Below are 20,881 nucleotides of genomic sequence, written 5' to 3'. Positions count from 1 at the left end.
AAACAGCAACAACAGGACCTCAGTCCTCACAAGCTCTTGTATTTATACAACTGGGACATCCTGCATTCAAACAGGGAATGACATCCCAATGATGATTGACAATCCCTGATAGCCAATCAGAAATCTGCCATGAATCGAGGCACCAATTAATCAATGAGAGGGGGTTGGGTGTGATACCCAGAGCCAATCAGGTCTGTGGAATACAGGAAAGATCAGGATGGTTACTCTGTGATTGGGCCATTCAACCCTTCAAACAATTTTCAACATTCATATTGTGACTGGATTGAATTCTAACGCTGTAAACACGTCTCAGTCCTATTTGCCCCACACACAACAAAAATCTAACAACCTCAGCGTTGAAATGTTAACCTGACCTCTGACATTTTGGGTGACAGAGTTCCAGATTTCCATCATTCTTTGTTGAATAAATGCCTCCGAGCTTCACTCCTGAACAAGCTGGTTCTGATGTTAAGTCTGCGCCTCTCTTCCCTCCTGGGGAAGGCCTCCTTCTGCCATGTGGAGATTCTCTGATTCTCTCTGGTTTCGCTCTATCCATCCTACCAAATCCAATAATCATCTTCAACACGTCCCCTAATTCTAGACTCTGTGATTGAAAGACCAGTCGATGCAAACGGTCTTCATCATTTAACCCTTTTAGCGACGATTCCGTTCCGGTGAATCTTTTCTGCATCTCCGCCACAGCCAATTTATCCAAACTGGACACAGTGTTCCAGGTGTGGTCTAAGCTGCTCTTTATACGGCTGTTTCAGAACCTCTACCTCTCTCTATTCCAGCCCCCATTAGATGAAGAATAAAATTCCATGAGCCTATTTAATTTGTTTTTGTAGCCGCCACAGAAACCTCTGGACAAGGAGGCAGGGCGGACCATTTGGCCCCTCGAACCTGCACCACCATTTAACAAGGTCTTGACTGATCTGATAAAGACCACAAACCTCCCCCCGATAACCTTTGACCCCCTGTTCCCACCCCCATTTACCAAGAATCTATCTACCTCTGCCGTAAAAATATTCAAAGATTGTGTTTCCCCACTTTTTCAGGAAGAGAGTTCCAAAGACTCGTCTTCCGTCCACTGGTTTTTGAGGAATTTCTGTGCGTGGACAGCGTTGAGCAGAACAGATAGGACGAGGCTGACCTGCCCCAGACAAGCCACAGAGAATACACAAACCTGCTGACAAATTGGGGCAATGCGAAATGGATTTGTGGCGAATATCAAACAGAAAGCTCAAAGAGACACCGCATGCTCCCGCTCCAGGGACACCCGGCCGCGAACGAGGCCACGGAAGATGGGCAGACAGTCAGGCTGGACGACCCCCTCGGTCGCCCGCTGTCTGGACCTATAAATGGCAAGTTTGGCCAGTCCCAGGAGCAGGTTCACAAGGAGGTCCTCCGCCTTCCCGGCCCCCTCCCCACTGGATGTCCGTAGATCAGGAGCGTGGGGCTGAAGTGCAAAGAAATCCTCAACAACAACACTGTCAGGTGTGGTAAACCACTGTGTTTCTATATTAAGGGTTGTACGGTAGAACCTGCACTACAGGTTCACCTGGGCCCCTGCATGCTCGCTCTAAAATCTTCCCGCTGATCCAGGATGCGCCCAATTACGCCGAGGAAATGACTCGACTCAAAGAGAATTATGAGCAGAAGACGAACACGCTCTTCCCAGTCACGCGCTCGCAATGCGTACTCAACTACCTGGTGAGTCAATCGAGGACTTCTGGAGGGCCCTGATCCCACTAGTTCGGGAATGTGACTGCCAGGACGTTACAGCCAAGGAGCACTCAGATCTTCTTATGAGGGACACTTTTGTAACTAGGATTGGGTCCGATGTTATCAGGCAACGGCTCCTAGAAGGGCCTCGCAGAGACTAAAACACTTGCGCTTTCCATGACGGTCGCCCTGCGCAATGTACAGTCCAACGCCGCCAACCGCGCTGCCCACTCCTCCTATGCTTCATGGGCCCCACAGGGAGCCGCCCCAGCAGGGGCGCTACCTACATAATATGCCTGCGCTACGCACCAGCCAGTGATCTCCGGGGGCCCCGATGCTATTTTTGCGGCCAACAAAGACACCCCCGCCAACGCTGCCCGGCTCGCGCTGTCCTTTTTAAGGCCTGCGGGAAGAAGGGCCACTATGCAGCGGTGTGCCAGGCCTGCTCAGCGGCAGCAGTCACCCCCCCCCCCCGCCCCGCCCCCCCCCCCCCCCCCCCCCGGTCACGGACACCGCTACCCTCCCTCCTCCCCAGGCCATGTGCGAGCAATGGACGCCGCCGTCTTCTCCCCGCACAACATGTACGTTTCATGGGCCCCGCCATCTTGCTCCACCCCCGCAACATGCGTTCCATGGGCGCTGCCATTTTGTGACCCCCCCAGGACCTCCGGGCGCCGCCATCTTGTCCACCCCGCAGCACATGGAGACCAACGGCGTTTCAGGACCCCGACGCAGCGGCCGCCTCACTACCCGACGATCAACCACGACTCGCATCCATGGCAATCGACCAGTCCTGACCACACACTCTGACCAACGCATCCACCAGCGTGAAAGTCAACGGCCACGTGACCTCCTGCCTACTGGACTCCAGGAGCACCGAGAGCGTTGTACATCCAAATACGGTAAGGCGTTGCTCCCTTAAGGTACACCCTACCAATCAAAGTATCTCCCTGGCCTCCGGATCCCATCGTGTAGCGATCCAGGGGTACTGCACGGTCATGCTCACAGTCCAAGGCGTAGAGTTCCACGGTTTCCGCCTCTACGTCCTCCCTAACCTCTGCGCTGCACTTATCCTTGGCCTGCATTTTCAGTGCATCCTTCAGAGCCTGACCCTTAAATTCGGCGGACCCTTACCACCCCTTACTGTGTGCGGCGTCGCGACCCTAAAGGTCGATCCTCCTTCCCTCTTTGCCAATCTAGCTCCAGATTGCAAACCCGTCGCCACCAGGAGTAGACAGTACAGCACCCAGGATAAGGCCTTCACCAGGTCCGAGGTCCAGCGGTTGTTTCAGGAGGGAGTAATCGAGGCCAGCAACAGCCCCTGGAGAGCTCAAGTGGGAGTGGTTAATTCTGGGGAGAAAAATTGAATGGTTGTGGACTACAGCCTGACCATCAACAGGTACACCCAGCTCGACGCGTACCCCCTCCCACGCATATCTGACATGGTTAACCAGATTGCACAATACCGGGTCTTTTCAACTGTGGACCTGAAATCCGCTTACCACCAGCTCCCTATCCGTAAATCGGACCGGCCATACACCGCCTTCGAGGCAGACGGCCGTCTATATCACTTCCTTAGGGTCCCCTTCAACGTCACCAATGGCGTTTCGGTCTTCCAAAGGGAGATGGACCGAATGGTCGACCGGTACGGCTTGCGAGCCACGTTTCCGTACCTAGACAATGTGACCATCTGCGGCCATGATCAGCAGGACCACGGCGCCAACCTCGCTAAATTTCTCCGCACCGCCACTCTCCTCAACCACACGTATAACGAAGAGAAGTGTGTGTTCCATACAAACCGCCTAGCCATCCTCGGCTACATGGTCCAGAACGGAGTTCTGGGGCCCGATCCCGACCGCATGCACCCACTCATGGAGCTTCCCCTCCCCCACTGCCCCAAGGCCCTCAAACGCTGCCTGGGGTTCTTCTCGTATTACGTTCAGTGGGTCCCAAACCATGCGGACAAGGCCCGCCCTCTCATACAGTCCACTCATTTCCCCCTGACGGCAGAGGCCCAACAGGCCTTCGCCCGGATCAGAGCTGAAATTGCCAAAGCTGGAATGCACGCTGTAGACGAAACACTTCCTTTCCAAGTAGAAAGCGACGCGTCGGACGTCGCCCTTGCCGCCACTCTCAACCAGGCAGGCAGGCCCGTGGCATTCTTTTCCCGCACCCTCCATGCCTCCGAAATTCAGCACTCATCCGTCGAAAAGGAGGCCCAGGCTATCGTTGAGGCTGTGCGATATTGGAGGCATTACCTGGCCGGCAGGAGATTCACTCTCCTCACTGACCAACGGTCGGTAGCCTTCATGTTCAACAACACACAGCGGGGCAAGATCAAAAATGACAAAACCTTGAGATGCAGAATCGAGTTCTCCACCTATAACTACGAGATTAAGTATCGCCCTGGCAAACTCAACGAGTCTCCAGACGCCCTATCCCGAGGTACATGTACCAGCGCACAGGTAGACCGACTCCGGACCCTGCACGACAGCCTTTGTCACCCAGGGGTCACTCGGTTGTACCACTTCATTAAGGCACGATATTTGCCCTACTCCGTCGAGGAAGTAAGGATGATCACCAACGACTGCCAGGTCTGGGCGGAGTGCAAACCGCACTTCTACCGGCCGGACCGCGCGCACCTGGTGAAGGCGTCCCGCCCCTTTGAACGCCGTGCGTGGATTTCAAAGACCCCCTCCCCTCCTCCGACCGACACACGTATTTCCTCAGTGTGATCGATGAATACTCCCGTTTTCCCTTCGCCATCCCATGCCCCGACATGACATCTGCCACCGTCATTAAAGCCCTTAATTCGATCTACACTCTGTTCAGCTTCCCCGCCTACATCCACAGTGATAGGGGATCCTCATTCATGAGTGATGAGCTACGCCAGCTCCTGCTCAGCAGGGGTATCGCCTCCAGCAGAACGACGAGCTACAACCCCCGGGGAAACGGACAGGTAGAAAGGGAGAATGGGACAGTACGGAGGGCCGTCCAGCTGGCCCTACGGTCCAGAAATCTCCTGGCCTCCCGCTGGCAAGAGGTCCTCCCTGATGCCCTACATTCCATTCGCTCATTACTTTGCACTGCTACTCACAGTACACCGCATGAACGTCTTTTTGCCTTCCCCAGGAAGTCCACATCCGGGGTGTCGCTCCCAACTTGGCTCACAGCTCCGGGAACCGTGATTCTCCATAAACATGTGCGGCTCCACAAGGCGGATCCGTTGGTGGAAAGGGTGCACCTGCTCCACGCAAACCCACAGTACGCCTACGTGGCGTTCCCCGACGGCAGCCAGGATACCGTCTCCCTCAGGGACCTGGCACCAGCAGGTTCCACCCCTGGCGCCACCCTCCCATCTCCCGCCGCCCCCATCACCCCACTAGGACTGTTCGTCCTCCCCCTGGCTATCCCTGTTGATCAAGAGGATTTTGGCACGCTCCCGGAGTCAACTTCGACCACGACAGCACCAACATCGCCGGCTCCACTTCGTCGATCCCAGAGGACGATCAAGGCGCCGGACCGGCTGAACCTCTGACCGGCCCACCGGATGACCAGAGACATTTTTTTCACTGTTCTGTAAATATTAAAGATTGCAAATTGTATATAGTTATCCACCACCCCCGCCAGACTCAATTTTAACAGGGGGTGAATGTGGCAAACCACAGTGTTCCTATATTAAGGGTTGTACGGTAGAACCTGCACTACAGGTTCACCTGGGCCCCTCCAGGAGCCGGGTTATAAATATGCGTGGCCTTCAGCTCGCAGCCATTTCATCAGCTGCTGTAGGAGGCCACACTTCAGATACTAATAAAGCCCGAGTTTGAATACTAATAAAGACAGAGTTTGAATTCAACTTTGTCTCCAGCCAAATTGATCGTGCCTCGCGAGGTGGTCCTCCGCCTTCCCGGCCCCCCTCCGCACCGGATGTCCGTAGATCAGGAGCGTGGGGCTGAAGTGCAAAGAAAACCTCAACAACACTGTCAAGAAACCAAAAAGGGAGTGCAGCCTCGGACAGACAACATAAACGTGCTCCACGGTCTCCACCAGGCCGCAAAAGTGGCAGGTCTCTGGCAAAGCCGTGAAGTGGTTCTAAGAGCTGTAGACACCAATGATTTCCCCCTGGTCTCAAAACTTGCAAGTCTACTTTTGTCTAGGCTTATTAATTTGTGGGCCGTGGTTGCTGCTTGCAAGGCCAATACTTGTTGCCCGTGGCTTTCTCGGCCATTTCGGAGGAGCAGTTATGGGTCAACCACATTGCTGTGGGTCTGGTGTCACATGTAGTGCCAGACTGGGTGTAAATAGCTGCCGTGGACATTTTAAAATCACAGAAAGCAGTTCAATTTAAGGACTAAGAGCAGTCTGGGAGAATGTGGGTTTAAAGACACCAGCCGAAAATCCCAACTGACTCTTAGCGGTCAGTCTTGCACTGATCCGTTATTTCTAGAAACACAGCTGTTTACCAGAAAGGTAACCGTAGCGAAGGTAAACACTTGGCAACATGGACGGCACTGTTGCCTCACAGCACCAGGGACCTGGGATTGTTCCCCAGCTTGGGGCACTGTCCTTGTGGAGTCTGCCCATTCTCTCCGTGGGTTTCCTCCGGGAGCTCCGGTTTCCTCCCACATGTCCCGAAAACTTGCTAGGTGAATTGGACATTCCGAATTCTCTGTGTACCCAAACAGGGGGCAGAATGCAGTGATTAGGGGATTGTCACAGTAACTTCATTGCAGTGTTAATGTTACTTGCGACAAGAATAAAGATTATATTTTGGTGACAGAATTGAACATTTAAACTGACCGTTAGAATGGGGGGGGGGGGGGGGGGGGGGGTGCAGGGCTTGATCAACTGTGCACACCTGCCACCCCAGTGATTAACAGGCAGAGCTACTTTCCCAAACTGGACATTCCAGATGTTGTCTGAACTGCTCCTTGTACAGCGGTTTCAGATACTCTACCCCCTCTCCATTCCAGCCCCTCTTGGTGATAAAGAATAAAGTTCTATTAGCCCTGTTAGACATCTAGAAATCTTTGTGAACCAATCATGTCAGCTACAGAATTACACAGGGAAACAAATCTGGTCAGTGACATTTATTTTCAAATGCAGCAACATGGCAGAACAGAAATTTAGCACAAAAAAGAAACTACACACAAGTTGGATCACTCTTCACTGAAAAAGGGTTAAAGTCAGTCAATCCAGGGTATTAAAGTCAGTCAATCCAGGGTGAGCTTGTCAAACAGGTACTCTCCCGTGCCATTCTCAGGGGCTCCCAGTCTCTTCAGGTTGGTGATGTGATCTCCGAGCTTCTTGATCATCTTCACTTGTTCATCCAAGTAGTGAGTCTCCAGGAAGTCACAAAGCTGAAAAAGGAGGACAGAAGAGAAATTAGTGTGGATCTTCCCCAGATGAAGATTCTTCCCCCACCTCCTCAAGAAGGTAAATCTGATGCACATGGGTGTGATGGGCAGATTTAGCCAGAATTACCCACAAAAGTGGCAATTCACCCATTCTCCTGGGGAGTGAAAAGAAACATTGATGCCTCAGAATGGAATTTAGTCAAACCCAGCAATGGGAAACCCAAAATAATTCTGCAAATGACTACAGATTCCAACATCACTGGATAAGGAAACAAAATGCAACTCACATGAGGGTCAGTGTTCCCAGAGGAGAGTTTGTGCAGATCCAGCAGACTCTGGTTCACATTCTTCTCCATCTGCAGAGCTCTCTGCATTGCCTCCAGACCGTTGCTCCACTCATCCTGCTCTGGTTTCTGAAAGGGGAAAGAGAGAAAGGTATTTTTTGTGCTGCACTAAGAATGTTGTGTAATGTGTGTTTAAATCATGGAAGGTAACATTGGAGACCATTAGCTCTTGGGGCCAAAGTAAAAAAGGCAGGATGATCAGCCACAATGGTAATGAATGGCAGAGCAGCCACGAAGGCCGAATGCCTCCTCCTGCCTTTATTGTCTATGTTCCCATTGCTGGCAGTAGATCAGTCCATTGTCTTGGCAGAGCTAAAGAAACTCCATTCCTGCTAAGTCAATGTCTTGAAGTCCTGACTTTATCAATGAGTCATAGCGAGAGCCCACATTTTCCACACTTCCTAGTTTCACCCCACAATGGTTGAACCAATACTTTTTGGAGCACCTATTTATTGATCCTCAGTATTCACTCGTTCAAGTGCGTCAAAGGTGAAATCATCTTTTATCTGTCGTCACACACTCAATTTTACTGCTGCTCACATTCTAGAGCGTAGAGTAGCAAGAGTTTAAAGTACAAACAAAAAAAAGACACTTAAATTAAATCACCAAAGAGTGGAACTGGAAGAAAGACTGCGGACTGTGTTTGAGCGGCTGGAAAATGTACAGATGTTACAACTTTCTTGTTACTGATTTGTATTGAAATTTACTTCTCTTTGCATTGTTAGAGTTCAAGTTAATGGTGTTCTGTGTTGTGACAGTTAAATGTTATGTTAGTGAATTGTAGGGGTTGGATTGGTGAGTTTGTTTTGGTGTTTCTTTCTCTGGGACTGGGCGGAAGGGGGCGAGAGGTATTGGGGGAGCCATCCACGCTAGCTAACTAGAGTCTGTTAGTGAACGGGGGTGAGGAGAGAGGAGGACTGTGGATGTTGGGGCCTGGATAGCAGGCTTCAATGGGCCTATGAGGCGAGCAAGAGGGGGTGGAGGGAGGGATGTTGGGGGGATGTTTTTGTAGGGGGGGGTTCTTGGGAGGTGGGGGTAAAAGGGGTTCGATGTTTACAATGGACAGGGGCAGGTCAGGCTTATGGGGCAGGGCCCAGTGGTATGGTGATGGTGGTGACGCTTCCAGATGGAGAAGGTGGTGGCAGATAGGTGATTGTGACAGGGGCATGGGAGGGGAGATCAGTGGCGCTGTTAAGTGTATACGGCCCCAATTGGGACGATGTGGAATTTGCGAGGAAGGTGTTTTGGGCTATTCCCGACTTGGATATGCATGAGCTGATTGGGGACGGTGGGGGGGGGGGACTGTGTGGACTAAGGGTGACTATGGGTAATCCCGGATTCCTTTGTGCCATTTCTTTATGTAAACATGTGGGCTGAGGTTTGGGGGTTGGTGGGCGGATGGGTTCGTTGTTATTATGGGGACTGACATATCTTGCTGATTATTGTTTATCGTTGATGGGTGTAAATGTGGGAGAAAATGTGAAAAAGGAGAATTTTTAAAAAAATGAAAAAATTGCATCACCACAGAAGGCTGTTAAATTCCAACCTTGACATCTTCCAGGAAGATGCGGCCTCCACGTTTATTTTGGAATTCCATCAGTTTCTCAGCGTGTTCCCGTTCCTCATGTGACTGCTCCTTGAAAAACTCAGCAAAGTGACGCAGGGCAACGTCATCCCGGTCAAAGTAAGAGGACTGCAGGTCGAGACAGTGGAAAAGAGGCAGGTCAGACCCCCAGCTATCAGATTCACCTCACCCTTCCTCGACCTCAATACTGGCCTCCAATTAGGGGTCCAGAGTTTTGGTTTTTATTGAAAACTAAATCGCTTTATCAATGCTTTTCGTCAGTATGTTGAAACCCATCCCTGTGGATGGTGGGAGGAAACCTGACCCAGAGTAAACCCACACAGTGGGTCACCAGAGGGTTCCTGCCAATGAGGCAGCAGTGGTAACCACCGTGCATGTAATAATGCTGTTTGGATTGAAGTTTGTTGACCCCAATGAGTTAGGTCCTTTCTCACACTAATGATGGAAAATAGAAAATCCTTCAAATTCAGTACATCAGCCAGCCAATTACATTTAATTGCTCCTCAGCGCAGGAGGCCACCATTCAGCCCATCGAGTCTGCACCGGCTCTTGGAACAAGCACCCGATCCAAGGTCAACACCTCCACCCTATCCCCATAACCAAGTAAACCCACCCAACACTAAGGGCAATTTTGGACACTTAAGGGCAATTTATCATGGCCAATCCACCTAACCTGCACATCTTTGGACTGTGGGAGGAAACCGGAGCACCCGGAGGAAACCCACACAGACACGGGGATGTTGTGCAGACTCCGCACAGACAGTGACCCAAGCCAGAATCGAACCTTGGACCCTGGAGCTGTAAAGCAATTGTGCTATCCACAATGCTACCGTGCTGCACACGGTACCTTCAAACTAAGCATTCTACCAGAAACTTCACAGAATCCAGGAGTTAATTATAGATCCAAACTGGAAACAGCAATTCTAAAATAGGGACAAACACCTGCCTGGAGTGTTCAATCTATTCAGTCTGGGGAGGGAATATATCTAAAGCCAACTCATTAACCTAGAGAAACTCTACCTGCTCAGAAAGCAACAAAGCCACAGTCTTAAATTGAAAATAGGACTCCCAAAAATGCAAAACTCACCATGGAGAGGTAAACATAGGAGGAATAGAGCTCCAGGTTGATCTGCTTGTTAACAGCATCCTCACAGTCCTTGTGGTAGTTCTGACGCACTTGGGAAGCCATCTTACTAGTTAAGGGTCAAAGTCAAACAGCAACAACAGGACCTCAGTGCTCACAAGCTCTTGTATTTATACAACTGGGACATCCTGCATTCAAACAGGGAATGACATCCCAATGATGATTGACAATCCCTGAGAGCCAATCAGGAATCTGCCATGAATCGAGGCACCAATTAATCAATGAGAGGGGGTTGGGTGTGATACTCAGAGCCAATCAGGTCTGTGGAATACAGGAAAGATCAGGATGGTTACTCTGTGATTGGGCCATTCAACCCTTCAAACATTTTCCACCATTCATATTGTGACTGGATTGAATTCTAACTCTGTAAACACGTCTCAGTCCCATTTGCCCCACACACAACAAAAATCTAACAACCTTAGCGTTGAAATGTTAAAATGACCTCTGACATTTTGGGTGACAGAGTTCCAGATTTCCATCATTCTTTGTTGAATAAATGCTTCCGAGCTTCCCTCCTGAACAAGCTGGTTCTGACGTTAAGGCTGCGCCTCTCTTCCCACCTGGGGAAGGCCTCCTTCTGCCATGTGGGGATTCTCTGTGGTTTCGCTCTTACCACCCTATCAAATCCAATAATCATCTTCAACACGTCCCCTAATCCTAGACTCTGTGATTGAAAGACCAGTCGATGCAAACGGTCTTCATCATTTAACCCTTTTAGCGACGATTCCGTTCCGGTGAATCTTTTCTCCACCAAAGCTAATTTATCCAAACTGGACACAGTGTTCCAGATGTGGTCTAAGCTGCTCTTTGTACGGCTGTTTCAGAACCTCTACCTCTCTCTATTCCAGCCCCCTATGATGAAGAATAAAATTCCATGAGCCTATTTAATTTGTTTCTGTAGCCGTCACACAAACTTCTGGTGAAGGAGGTAGAGTGGACCATTCGGCCCCTCGAACCTGCACCACCATTTAATAAGGTCTTGACTGATCTGATAAAGGCCTCAAATCTCCCCCCGATAACCTTTGAGCGGGGGTACCGACCCCCGCTTACCAAGAATCTATCGACCTCTGCCGTAAAAATATTCAAAGATTGTGTTTCCCCACTTTTTCAGGAAGAGAGCTCCAAAGACTCGTCTTCCGTCCACTGGTTTTTTAGGAATTTTGTGCGTGGACAGCGTTGAGCAGAACAGATTGGACGAGGCTGACCTGCCCCAGACAAGCCACAGAGAATACACAAACCAGCTGACAAATTGGGGCAATGCGAAATGGATTTGTGGCGAATATCAAACAGAAAGCTATTGCTCAGTCACTGTTAAATGGCATGTGGAGCTTTATCCCCAAATCTAAGAACTGTAGACCTTTGAAAGGGTCTTACTACTCTAATTTAACAAGTAAAAAATATTTTTGTTTCTGTGTTTTGTCTTTTTTGTTATTTTTTGTTTTTTGTGGTGTTTTGTTGGTGAATTGATGACCTGTACGTTTATCTACACGTACAGGAGTTAAGCCAGCATCCGCCACTGACACTGGCGTGATGCTGGGTGTGACAACCAAGCAAAAGAACAGAAAGTAACTGATGGATAAAACAAAACCCATCAAATTAAAGTGTGAAAATCGGGGTGGATAAGGCAATCCATAAGTCCATAAGACATAGGAGCGGAAGTAAGGCCATTTGGCCCATCGAGTCCACTCCACCATTCAATCATGGCTGATTTCAACTCTATTTACCCGCTCTCTCTCCATAGCCCTTAATTCCTCGAGAAAGCAAGAATTTATCAACTTCTGTCTTAAAGACACTCAACGTCCCGGCCTCCACCGCCCTCTGTGGCAATGAATTCCACAGACCCACCACTCTCTGGCTGAAGAAATTTCTCCTCATCTCTGTTCTAAAGTGACTCCCTTTTATTCAAAAGCTGTGCCCCCGGGTCCTAGTCTCCCCTGCTAATGGAAACAACTTCCCTACGTCCACCCTATCTAAGCGATTCATTATCTTGTAAGTTTCTATTAGATCTCCCCTCAACCTCCTAAACTCCAATGAATATAATCCCAGGATCCTCAGACGGTCATCGTATGTTAGGCCTACCATTCCTGGGATCATCCGTGTGAATCTCCGCTGGACCCGCTCCAGTGCCAGTATGTCCTTCCTGAGGTGTGGGGCCCAAAATTGCTCACAGTATTCTAAATGGGGCCTAACAAATGCTTTATAAAGCTTCAGAAGTACATCCCTGCTTTTATATTCCAAGCCTCTTGAGATGAATGACAACGTTGCATTTACTTTCTTAATTACGGACTCAACCTGCAAGTTTACCTTTAGAGAATCCTGGACTAGGACTCCCAAGTCCCTTTGCGCTTCAGCATTATGAATTTTGTCACCGTTTAGAAAATAGTCCATGCCTCTATTCTTTTTTCCAAAGTGCAAGACCTCGCACTTGCCCACGTTGAATTTCATCAGCCAGTTCTTGGACCACTCTCCTAAACTGTCTAAATCTTTCTGCAGCCTCCCCACCTCCTCCATACTACCTGCCCCTCCACCTATCTTTGTATCATCGGCAAACTTAGCCAGAATGCCCCCAGTTCCGTCATCTAGATCATTAATATATAAAGAGAACAGCTGTGGCCCCAACACTGAACCCTGCGGGACACCACTCGTCACCGGTTGCCATTCCGAAAAAGAACCTTCTATACCAACTCTATGCCTTCTGTCTTGACAGCTAATCGTCAATCCATGTTAGTACCTTGCCTCGAATACCATGGGCCCTTATTTTACTCAGCAGTCTCCCGTGAGGCACCTTATCAAAGGCCTTTTGGAAGTCAAGATAGATAACATCCATTGGCTCTCCTTGGTCTAACCTATTTGTTATCTCTTCAAAGAACTCTAACAGGTTTGTCAGGCACGACCTCCCCTTACTAAATACATGCTGACTTGTCCTAATCTGACCCTGCACTTCCAAGAATTTAGAAATCTCATCCTTAACAATGGATTCTAGAATCTTGCCAACAACCGAGGTTAGGCTAATTGGCCTATAATTTTCCATCTTTTTCCTTGTTCCCTTCTTGAACAGGGGGGTTACAACAGCGATTTTCCAATCCTCTGGGACTTTCCCTGACTCCAGTGACTTTTGAAAGATCATAAATAACGCCTCCACTATTTCTTCAGCTATCTCCTTTAGAACTCTAGGATGTAGCCCATCTGGGCCCGGAGATTTATCAATTTTTAGACCTCTTAGTTTCTCTAGCACTTTCTCCTTTGTGATGGCTACCATATTCAACTCTGCCCCCTGACTCTCCTGAATTGTTGGGATATTACTCATGTCTTCTACTGTGAAGACTGACGCAAAGTACTTATTTAGTTCCTCAGCTATTTCCTTGTCTCCCATCACTAGATTACCAGCGTCATTTTGGAGTGGCCCAATGTCAACTTTTGCCTCCCGTTTGTTTTTAATGTATTTAAAGAAACTTTTACTATCATTCCTAACGTTACTGGTTAGCCTACCTTCATAATTGATCCTCTCTTTCCTTATTTCTCTCTTTGTTATCCTCTGTTTGTTTTTGCAGCCTTCCCAATCTTCTGACTTCCCACTATACTTTGCCACATTATAGGTTTTCTCTTTTGCTTTGATGCATTCCCTAACTTCCTTTGTCAGCCATGGCTGCCGAATGCCCCCTCTGATATTCTTTGGGATGAACCTCTGTATTGTGTCCTCAATTACTCCCAGAAACTCCTTCCATTGCTGTTCTACTGTCTTTCCCACTAGGCTCTGCTAGCAGTCGATTTTCGTCAGTTCCTCCCTCATGCCCCTGTAGTTACCTTTATTTAACTGTGACACCTTTACATCTGATTCTACCTTCATTCTTTCAAGTTGGAGATTGAATTCTACCATATTATGATCACTGCCTCCTAAGTGTTCCCTTACTTTAAGATCTTTAATCAAGTCTGGCTCATTACATAACACTAAGTCCAGAATGGCCTGTTCCCTCGTGGCTCCATCACAAGCTGTTCCAAAAAGCCCTCCTGTAAACATTCAATGAATTCCCTTTCCTTGGGTCCACTGGCAGTATTATTTACCCAGTCCACCTACATATTGAAGTCCCCCATGATCACTGTGACCTTGCCTTTCTGACATGCACTTTCTATTTCGTGGTGCATTTTGTGACCACTGTTAGGAGGCCTGTACATAACTCCCATTATGTTTTTTTTGCCTTTGTGGTTCCTCAACTCTACCCACACAGACTCCACATCACCTGACCCTATGTCGTTTAGTGCTATTGATTTAATTTCATTCCTAATTAACAGGGCAACCCCGCCCCCTCTGCCCACCTCTCAGTCTTTTCGATAGGTTGTGAATCCCTGGATGTTTAAATGCCAGTCCTGAACCACCTGCAACCTCGTCTCGGTGATGCCTACCACATCACACCTGCCAGTCACAATCTGGGCCACAAGCTCATCTACCTTGTTCCATACACTGCGCGCATTTAAATATAGCACCTTCAATTCTCTATTGACCGTCCCTTTTTGTTTTCTTAGTGTGGTGGACCTTGGTTTACTGAGCCTTTCCATACACTGTGTCATATTTTGTGGGATGGGGACTATCGTAACCTCTCCTGAGTTCTGTCTTTTCGTGCTTTTTTGTATTCCTAAGCAGCTACGCTTCCCACTGATTACTTCACCTCTTGGTTCCCTGACTTTCCCTTCCCCCCAACCTCTAGTTTAAAGTCCTATTGACCACCCTATTTAATCTTTTCGCCAGAACACTGGTCCCAGCTAGGTTCAAGTGGAGACCATCCCAACGGTATAGGTCCCCACTGTCCCAAAACTGATGCCAGTGTCCCATGAAAAGGAACCCCTCTTTCCCACACCACTTTTTCAGCCAAGTGTAAACTTCCCTTATTCTTGCCTCCCTATGCCAATTTGCACGTGGCTCGGGCAGTAATCCGGAGATTATGACCCTTGAGGACCTGTTTTTTAAATTTGAATCCTAGCTCTTTATAATCTCTAAACAGGTCCTCTTTCCTAGACTTGCCTATGTTGTTGGTACCGACATGGACCACAACAATTGGATCCTCCCCCTCCCTCTCCAGCATCCTTTCAAGCCAGTCAGAGATGTCCCGCACCCTAGCACCGGGCAGGCAACATACCATGCGGGACTCTTTATCCTGCTCACAAAGGATACTATCTATCCCCCTGATAATAGAATCCCCTACAACTACAACTTGCCTATTTACTCCCTCCCCTTGAATGACCTGCTGAACCATGGTGCCTTGGTCAGCTGACTCATCCTTCCTGCAGCCCTGTTCGCCATCCACACAGGGAGCAAGTGCCTCATACCTGTTGGACAGGGTCAAGGGCAGAGGCTCCCGAGTTCCTGAGTGCTGGTTCCCTTTACCTGCCTGACTTGCAGTCACACCCTGCTGTCCCTGGCCACTGGCAGGATTTAAACTACTTACTCTGACAGGTGTGAATGCCTCCTGAAACACAGTGTCCAGGTAAGTCTCCCCCTCCCGGATGTGCCTCAGTGTTTGAAGCTCAGACTCCAGCTCATCAACTCTGAGCCGGAGCTCTTCGAGCAGCCAACACTTACTGCAGATGTGGTCACTGCAGCTCGCAATGGGATCTGCCAGCTCCCACATCAAGCAGCTCAAGCACATCACCTGACCAGCCAATTAATTAATTAGTTTAATTTAAGTTCACGAGTTTAGCTGTGTTTTAAAAAAAATTCGGGGCAGATTTGCTATCAACCAATCAGATCACAGCTTCCCTCTGACATCACTTTTGGAAAAAAAACTGGAAAACAGGAAGTAACGTTAGGTTTTTATACACAGAGACTGCTCCTCCTCCTCCGAACGGCTCCCGAAATTAACCCGAAGAAAGAGAACAAAACAGTAGGGAAAAAGCACCTTCTCCCACTCTTCACCAAATTACCTCACTGCACCAAATTACCAAATTCTCACTCTGTCTGTGTCTCACTCACTCAGGCTGTGTCTCCTTGACCTGCGCAATCCAACCCCTGCGGTGCCCACCGAGCCCGGAATGCCTCGAGTGTGCCCGTGGACACTGCATGCTCCCGCTCCAGGGACATCCGGCCGCGAACGAGGCCGAGGAAGATGGGCAGTCAGGCTGGACGACCCCCTCAGTCGCCCGCTGCCTGGACCTATAAATGGCAAGTTTGGCCAGGCAATGAAATGAAAATAGCTTGTCACAAGTTGGCTTCAAATGAAGTTACTGAGAAAAGCCCCTAGTCGCCACATTCCGGCACCTGTTCGGGGAGGCAGGTATGGGAATTGAACCGTGCTGCTGGCCTGCCTTGGGCTGCTTTCATAGCCAGAGATTTAGCCCTGTGCTAGCAGGTTTATGAGGAGGTCCTCCACCTTCCCGGCCCCCCTCCGCACCGGATGTCCGTAGATCAGGAGCGTGGGGCTGAAGTGCAAAGAAAACCTCAACAACAACAACGCTGTCAAGAAACCAAAAAGGGAGTGCAGCCTCGGACAGACAACATAAACGTGCTCCACGTGTCCACCAGGCCGCAAAAGTGGCAGGTCTCTGGCAAAGCCGTGAAGTGGTTCTAAGAGCTGGTCCCACGGGCTTCCCAGCGATGAGGAGAGAAGTCAGCGGGAAATCCAATGGACAATGGCGGGACCGGTAGAAAAATAGTTGGGCACCTCCTCCCCACCCCCCAACCAAAAAACACAGGTGTTCAGTAAACCCCACCGACTGCCTTTTAAAGGATCAAAGAAAGACTGACCGCTATTCCTGCAAAAACAGCTGTTTACCTTCACTACGGTTATCTTTCTGGTAAACACTTGGGAACATGGACAGCCTTGTCGCACAGTGGTTAGCACTGTTGCTTCACAACGCCAGGGACCTGGGATTGATTCCTGGCTTGGGGCACTGTCTGTGTGGAGTCTGCACATTCCCACATTCCTCTGGGTGCTCCAGATTCCTCCCACATGTCCCGAAAAAAGTGCTTGCTAGGTGAATTGGACATTCCAAATTGTCTCACAAACAGGGGCGGGAATGCGGCAGTCTTCACAGTAACTCCTTTGCAGTGTTAATGTAAGCCAACTTGTGACAATAATAAAGATTATATTTTGGCGATACTATTGAACATTTAAACTGGAACTGTTGGATTAGGGGTGGGCGGGGTGCAGGGCTTTATCAACTGTGCACTCCCACCCCAGTGATTAACAGGCAGAACTACTTTCCCAAACTGGACATTCCAGATGTTGTCTAAACTGCTCTTTGTACAGCTGTTTCAGATCCTCTACCCCTTCTCCATCCCAGCCCCTCTTGGTGATAAAGAATAAAGTTAGGTTAGCCCTGTTAGGCATCGAGAAATCTTTGCGAACCAATCATGTCAGCTACAGAATTACACAGGGAAACAAATCTGGTCAGTGACATTTATTTTCAAATGCAGCAACATGGCAGAACAGAAATTTAGCACAAAAAAGAAACTACACACACAAGTTGGATCACTCTTCACTGCAAAAGGATCAAAGTCAGTCAATCCAGGGTGAGCTTGTCAAACAGGTACTCTCCCGTGCCATTCTCAGGGGCTCCCAGTCTCTTCAGGTTGGTGATGTGATCTCCGAGTTTCTTGATCATCTTCACTTGTTCATCCAAGTAGTGAGTCTCCAGGAAGTCACAAAGCTGAAACAGGAGGACAGAAGAGAAATTAGTGTGGATCCTCCCCAGATGAAAATTCTCCCCCCCCCCCCCCCTTTTCACTGGGGAGTGAAAAGAAACGTTGATGCCTCAGAATGGAATTTAGTCAAACCCAGCAATGGGAAACCTAAAATAATTCTTCGAATGACCAGAGATTCCAACATCACTGGATAGGGAAACAAAATGCAACTCACATGAGGGTCAGTATTCCCAGAGGAGAGTTTGTGCAGATCCAGCAGACTCTGGTTCACATTCTTCTCCATCTGCAGAGCTCTCTGCATTGCCTCCAGACCGTTGCTCCACTCATCCTGCTCTGGTTTCTGAAAGGGGAAAGAGAGAAAGGTCTTTTTTATGCTGCACTAAGAATGTTGTGTAATGAGTGTTTAAATCATGGAAGGTAACATTGGAGACCATTAGCTCTTGGGGCTAAAGTAAAAAAGGCAGGATGATCAGCCACCATGGTAATGAATGGCAGAGCAGGCTCGAAGGCCGAATGCCTCCTCCTGCCTTTATTGTCTATGTTTCCATTGCTGGCAGTAGATCAGTCCATTGGCTTGGCAGAGCTAAAGAAACTCCATTCCTGCTAAGTCAATGTCTTGTGAAGTCCTGACTTTATCAATGAGTCATAGCGAGAGCCCACATTTTCCACACTATTCCTAGTTTAGCCCCACAATGGTTGATCCAATACTTTTTGGCACACCCATTTATTGATCCTCAGTATTCACTCGTTCAAGTGCATCAAAGGTGAAATCATCTTTTATCTGTCGTCACACACTCCATTTTACTGCTGCTCACATTCTAGAGGGTGGAGCAGCAAGATTTGAAAGTACAAAAAAAAAAAGACACTTTAAATTGCATCACCACAGAAGGCTGTTAAATTCCAACCTTGACATCCCCCAGGATGATGCGGCCTCCACGTTTGTTCTGGAATTCCATCAGTTTCTCAGCGTGTTCCCGTTCCTCATGTGACTGCTCCTTGAAGAACTCAGCAAAGTGACGCAGGGCAACGTCATCCCGGTCAAAGTAAGAGGACTGCAGGTAGAGACAGTGGAAAAGAGGCAGGTCAGACCCCCAGCTATCAGATTCACCCCACCCTTCCTGGACCTCAATACTGGCCTCCAATTAGGGGTCCAGAGTTTTGGTTTTTATTGAAAAAAAAAATTGCGTTGTCAATGCTTTTCCTCAGTATGTTGAAACCCATCCCTGTGGATGGTGGGAGGAAACCTGACCCAGAGTAAACCCACACAGTGGGTCACCAGAGGGTTCCTGCCAATGAGGCAGCAGTGGTAACCACTGTGCAAGTAATAATGCTGTTTGGATTGAAGTTTGTTGACCCCAATGAGTTACATCCTTTCTCACACTAATGATGAAATATAGAAAATCCTTCAAATTCAGTACATCAGCCAGCCAATTACATTTAATTGCTCCTCTTAACATAAGAAAATAAGAACTAGGAGCAGGAGTAGGCCATCTGGCCCCTCAAGCCTGCTCCGCCATTCAATGAGATCATGGCTGATTTGTGGACTCAGCTCCACTCTCCGGCCCATACACCATATCCCCGAATCCCTTCATTCTTTAGAAAGACCTTTTTCTTAAAAAGGTTTCAAGGAGCCTCAACTGCTTCACTTGGCAAGGAATTCCAGAGATTCACAACCCTTTGGGTGAAGAAGTTCCTCCCAAACTCGGTCCTAAATCTACTTCCCCTTATTTTGAGGCTGTGCCCCCTAGTTCTGCTTTCCCCGACCAGTGGAAACAATCTGCCCGCATCTATTCCCTTCATAATTTCATATGTTTCAATAAGATCCCCCCGCATCCTTCTGAACTCCAATGAGTACAGTCCCAGTCTACTCAACCTCTCGTCATAATCTAATCCCCTCAACTCTGGGATCAACCTAGTGAATCTCCTCTGCACTCCCTCCAGTGCCAATATGTCCTTTCTCAGGTAAGGAGACCAAAACTGAACACAATACTCCAGATGTGGCCTCACCAACACCCTATACAATTGCAGCATAACCTCCCTAGTTTTGAACTCCATCCCTCTAGCAATGAAAGACAAAACTCGATTAGCCTTCTTAATCACCTGTTGCACCTGCACACCAACTTTTTGCGACTCGTGCACCAGCACACCCAGGTCCCTCTGCACAGCAGCATGTTTAACATCTTACCGTTTAAATAATAATCCATTCTGCTGTTATTCCTCCCAAAGTGGATAGCCTCACACTTGGCTACATCGCCCAGACCCTAGCCCATTCACCTAACCTATCCAAATCCTTCTGTAGACTTCTGGTATCCTCTGCACTTTTTGCTTTACCACTCACCTTTGTGTCGTCTGCAAACTTGGACACATTGCACTTGGTCCCCAACTCCAAATCATCTATGTAAATTGTGAACAACTGCAGGCCCGACACTGATCCTTGAGGGACCCCACTAGTTACAGGTTGCCAACCAGAGAAACACCCATTTATCCCCACTCTCTGCTATTTAAGTTAACCAATCCTCTACCCACGCTACCACTTTACCCTCAATGCCATGCATCTTTAGTTTATGTCGCAACCTTTTGTGCGGCACCTTGTCAAAAGCTTTCGCTAATCCAGATATACCACATCCATTGGCTCCCCGTTATCTACTGCACTGGTAACGTCCTCAAAACACCCGACCAAATTAGTCAGACACGACCTTCAATTGGAAAGGAGGGGTTTAGGTACCTTCAAACTAAGCATTCTACCAGAAACTTCACAGAATCCTGGAGTTAATTATAGATCCAAACTGGAAACAGCAATTCTAAAATAGGGACAAACACCTGCCTGGAGTGTTCAATCTATTCAGTCTGGGGAGGGAACATATCTAAAGACAACTCATTAACCTAGAGAAACTCTACCTGCTCAGAAAGCAACAAAGCCACAATCTTAAATTGAAAATAGGACTCCCAAAAATGTAAAACTCACCATGGAGAGGTAAACATAGGAGGAATAGAGCTCCAGGTTGATCTGCTTGTTAACAGCATCCTCACAGTCCTTGTGGTAGTTCTGACGCACTTGGGAAGCCATCTTACTGGTTAAGAGTCAAAGTC

The 20,881-nt window shown here is 48.5% G+C and overlaps 2 protein-coding genes across 2 annotated transcripts; both read right to left on the bottom strand.

The window, feature by feature from the left end:
• Positions 1-6,800: 6,800 nt before the first annotated feature.
• LOC140403787 (ferritin heavy chain, oocyte isoform-like) lies at positions 6,801-10,221 on the bottom strand. Its single transcript, XM_072491951.1, has 4 exons — positions 10,099-10,221; positions 8,973-9,119; positions 7,370-7,495; positions 6,801-7,085 (listed from the first exon to the last, which is right to left on the bottom strand). Exons 1-4 carry the CDS (start codon positions 10,198-10,200, stop codon positions 6,939-6,941), a joined length of 522 nt encoding a protein of 173 aa, XP_072348052.1. The 5' UTR covers positions 10,201-10,221; the 3' UTR covers positions 6,801-6,938.
• A 7,311-nt stretch (positions 10,222-17,532) lies between these two features.
• LOC140404018 (ferritin heavy chain, oocyte isoform-like) lies at positions 17,533-20,881 on the bottom strand. Its single transcript, XM_072492359.1, has 4 exons — positions 20,757-20,881; positions 18,697-18,843; positions 18,006-18,131; positions 17,533-17,796 (listed from the first exon to the last, which is right to left on the bottom strand). The coding sequence occupies exons 1-4, from the start codon at positions 20,856-20,858 to the stop codon at positions 17,650-17,652; spliced, it is 522 nt and encodes a 173-aa protein (XP_072348460.1). The 5' UTR covers positions 20,859-20,881; the 3' UTR covers positions 17,533-17,649.

Source organism: Scyliorhinus torazame, chromosome 29, assembly GCF_047496885.1.
Source record: "Scyliorhinus torazame isolate Kashiwa2021f chromosome 29, sScyTor2.1, whole genome shotgun sequence".
Classification (NCBI taxonomy): domain Eukaryota; kingdom Metazoa; phylum Chordata; class Chondrichthyes; order Carcharhiniformes; family Scyliorhinidae; genus Scyliorhinus; species Scyliorhinus torazame.
Note: the sequence above shows the minus strand (reverse complement) of the source record. Positions and strands in the feature narration are given on the sequence as shown.

Excerpts from the sequence above, each read along its gene's own strand:
- LOC140403787 (XM_072491951.1), bottom strand. The coding sequence starts at position 10,200 with ATGGCTTCCCAAGTGCGTCAGAACTACCACAAGGACTGTGAGGATGCT. Across the intron at positions 7,496-8,972 it reads TCTTCCTGGAAGATGTCAAG|AAACCAGAGCAGGATGAGTG; the intron begins GTTGGAATTTAA and ends TTCCCCTTTCAG. Across the intron at positions 7,086-7,369 it reads CTGGGAACACTGACCCTCAT|CTTTGTGACTTCCTGGAGAC; the intron begins GTGAGTTGCATT and ends CTCCTTTTTCAG.
- LOC140404018 (XM_072492359.1), bottom strand. The coding sequence starts at position 20,858 with ATGGCTTCCCAAGTGCGTCAGAACTACCACAAGGACTGTGAGGATGCT. Across the intron at positions 18,844-20,756 it reads CCTATGTTTACCTCTCCATG|TCCTCTTACTTTGACCGGGA; the intron begins GTGAGTTTTACA and ends CTCTACCTGCAG. Across the intron at positions 18,132-18,696 it reads TCATCCTGGGGGATGTCAAG|AAACCAGAGCAGGATGAGTG; the intron begins GTTGGAATTTAA and ends TTCCCCTTTCAG.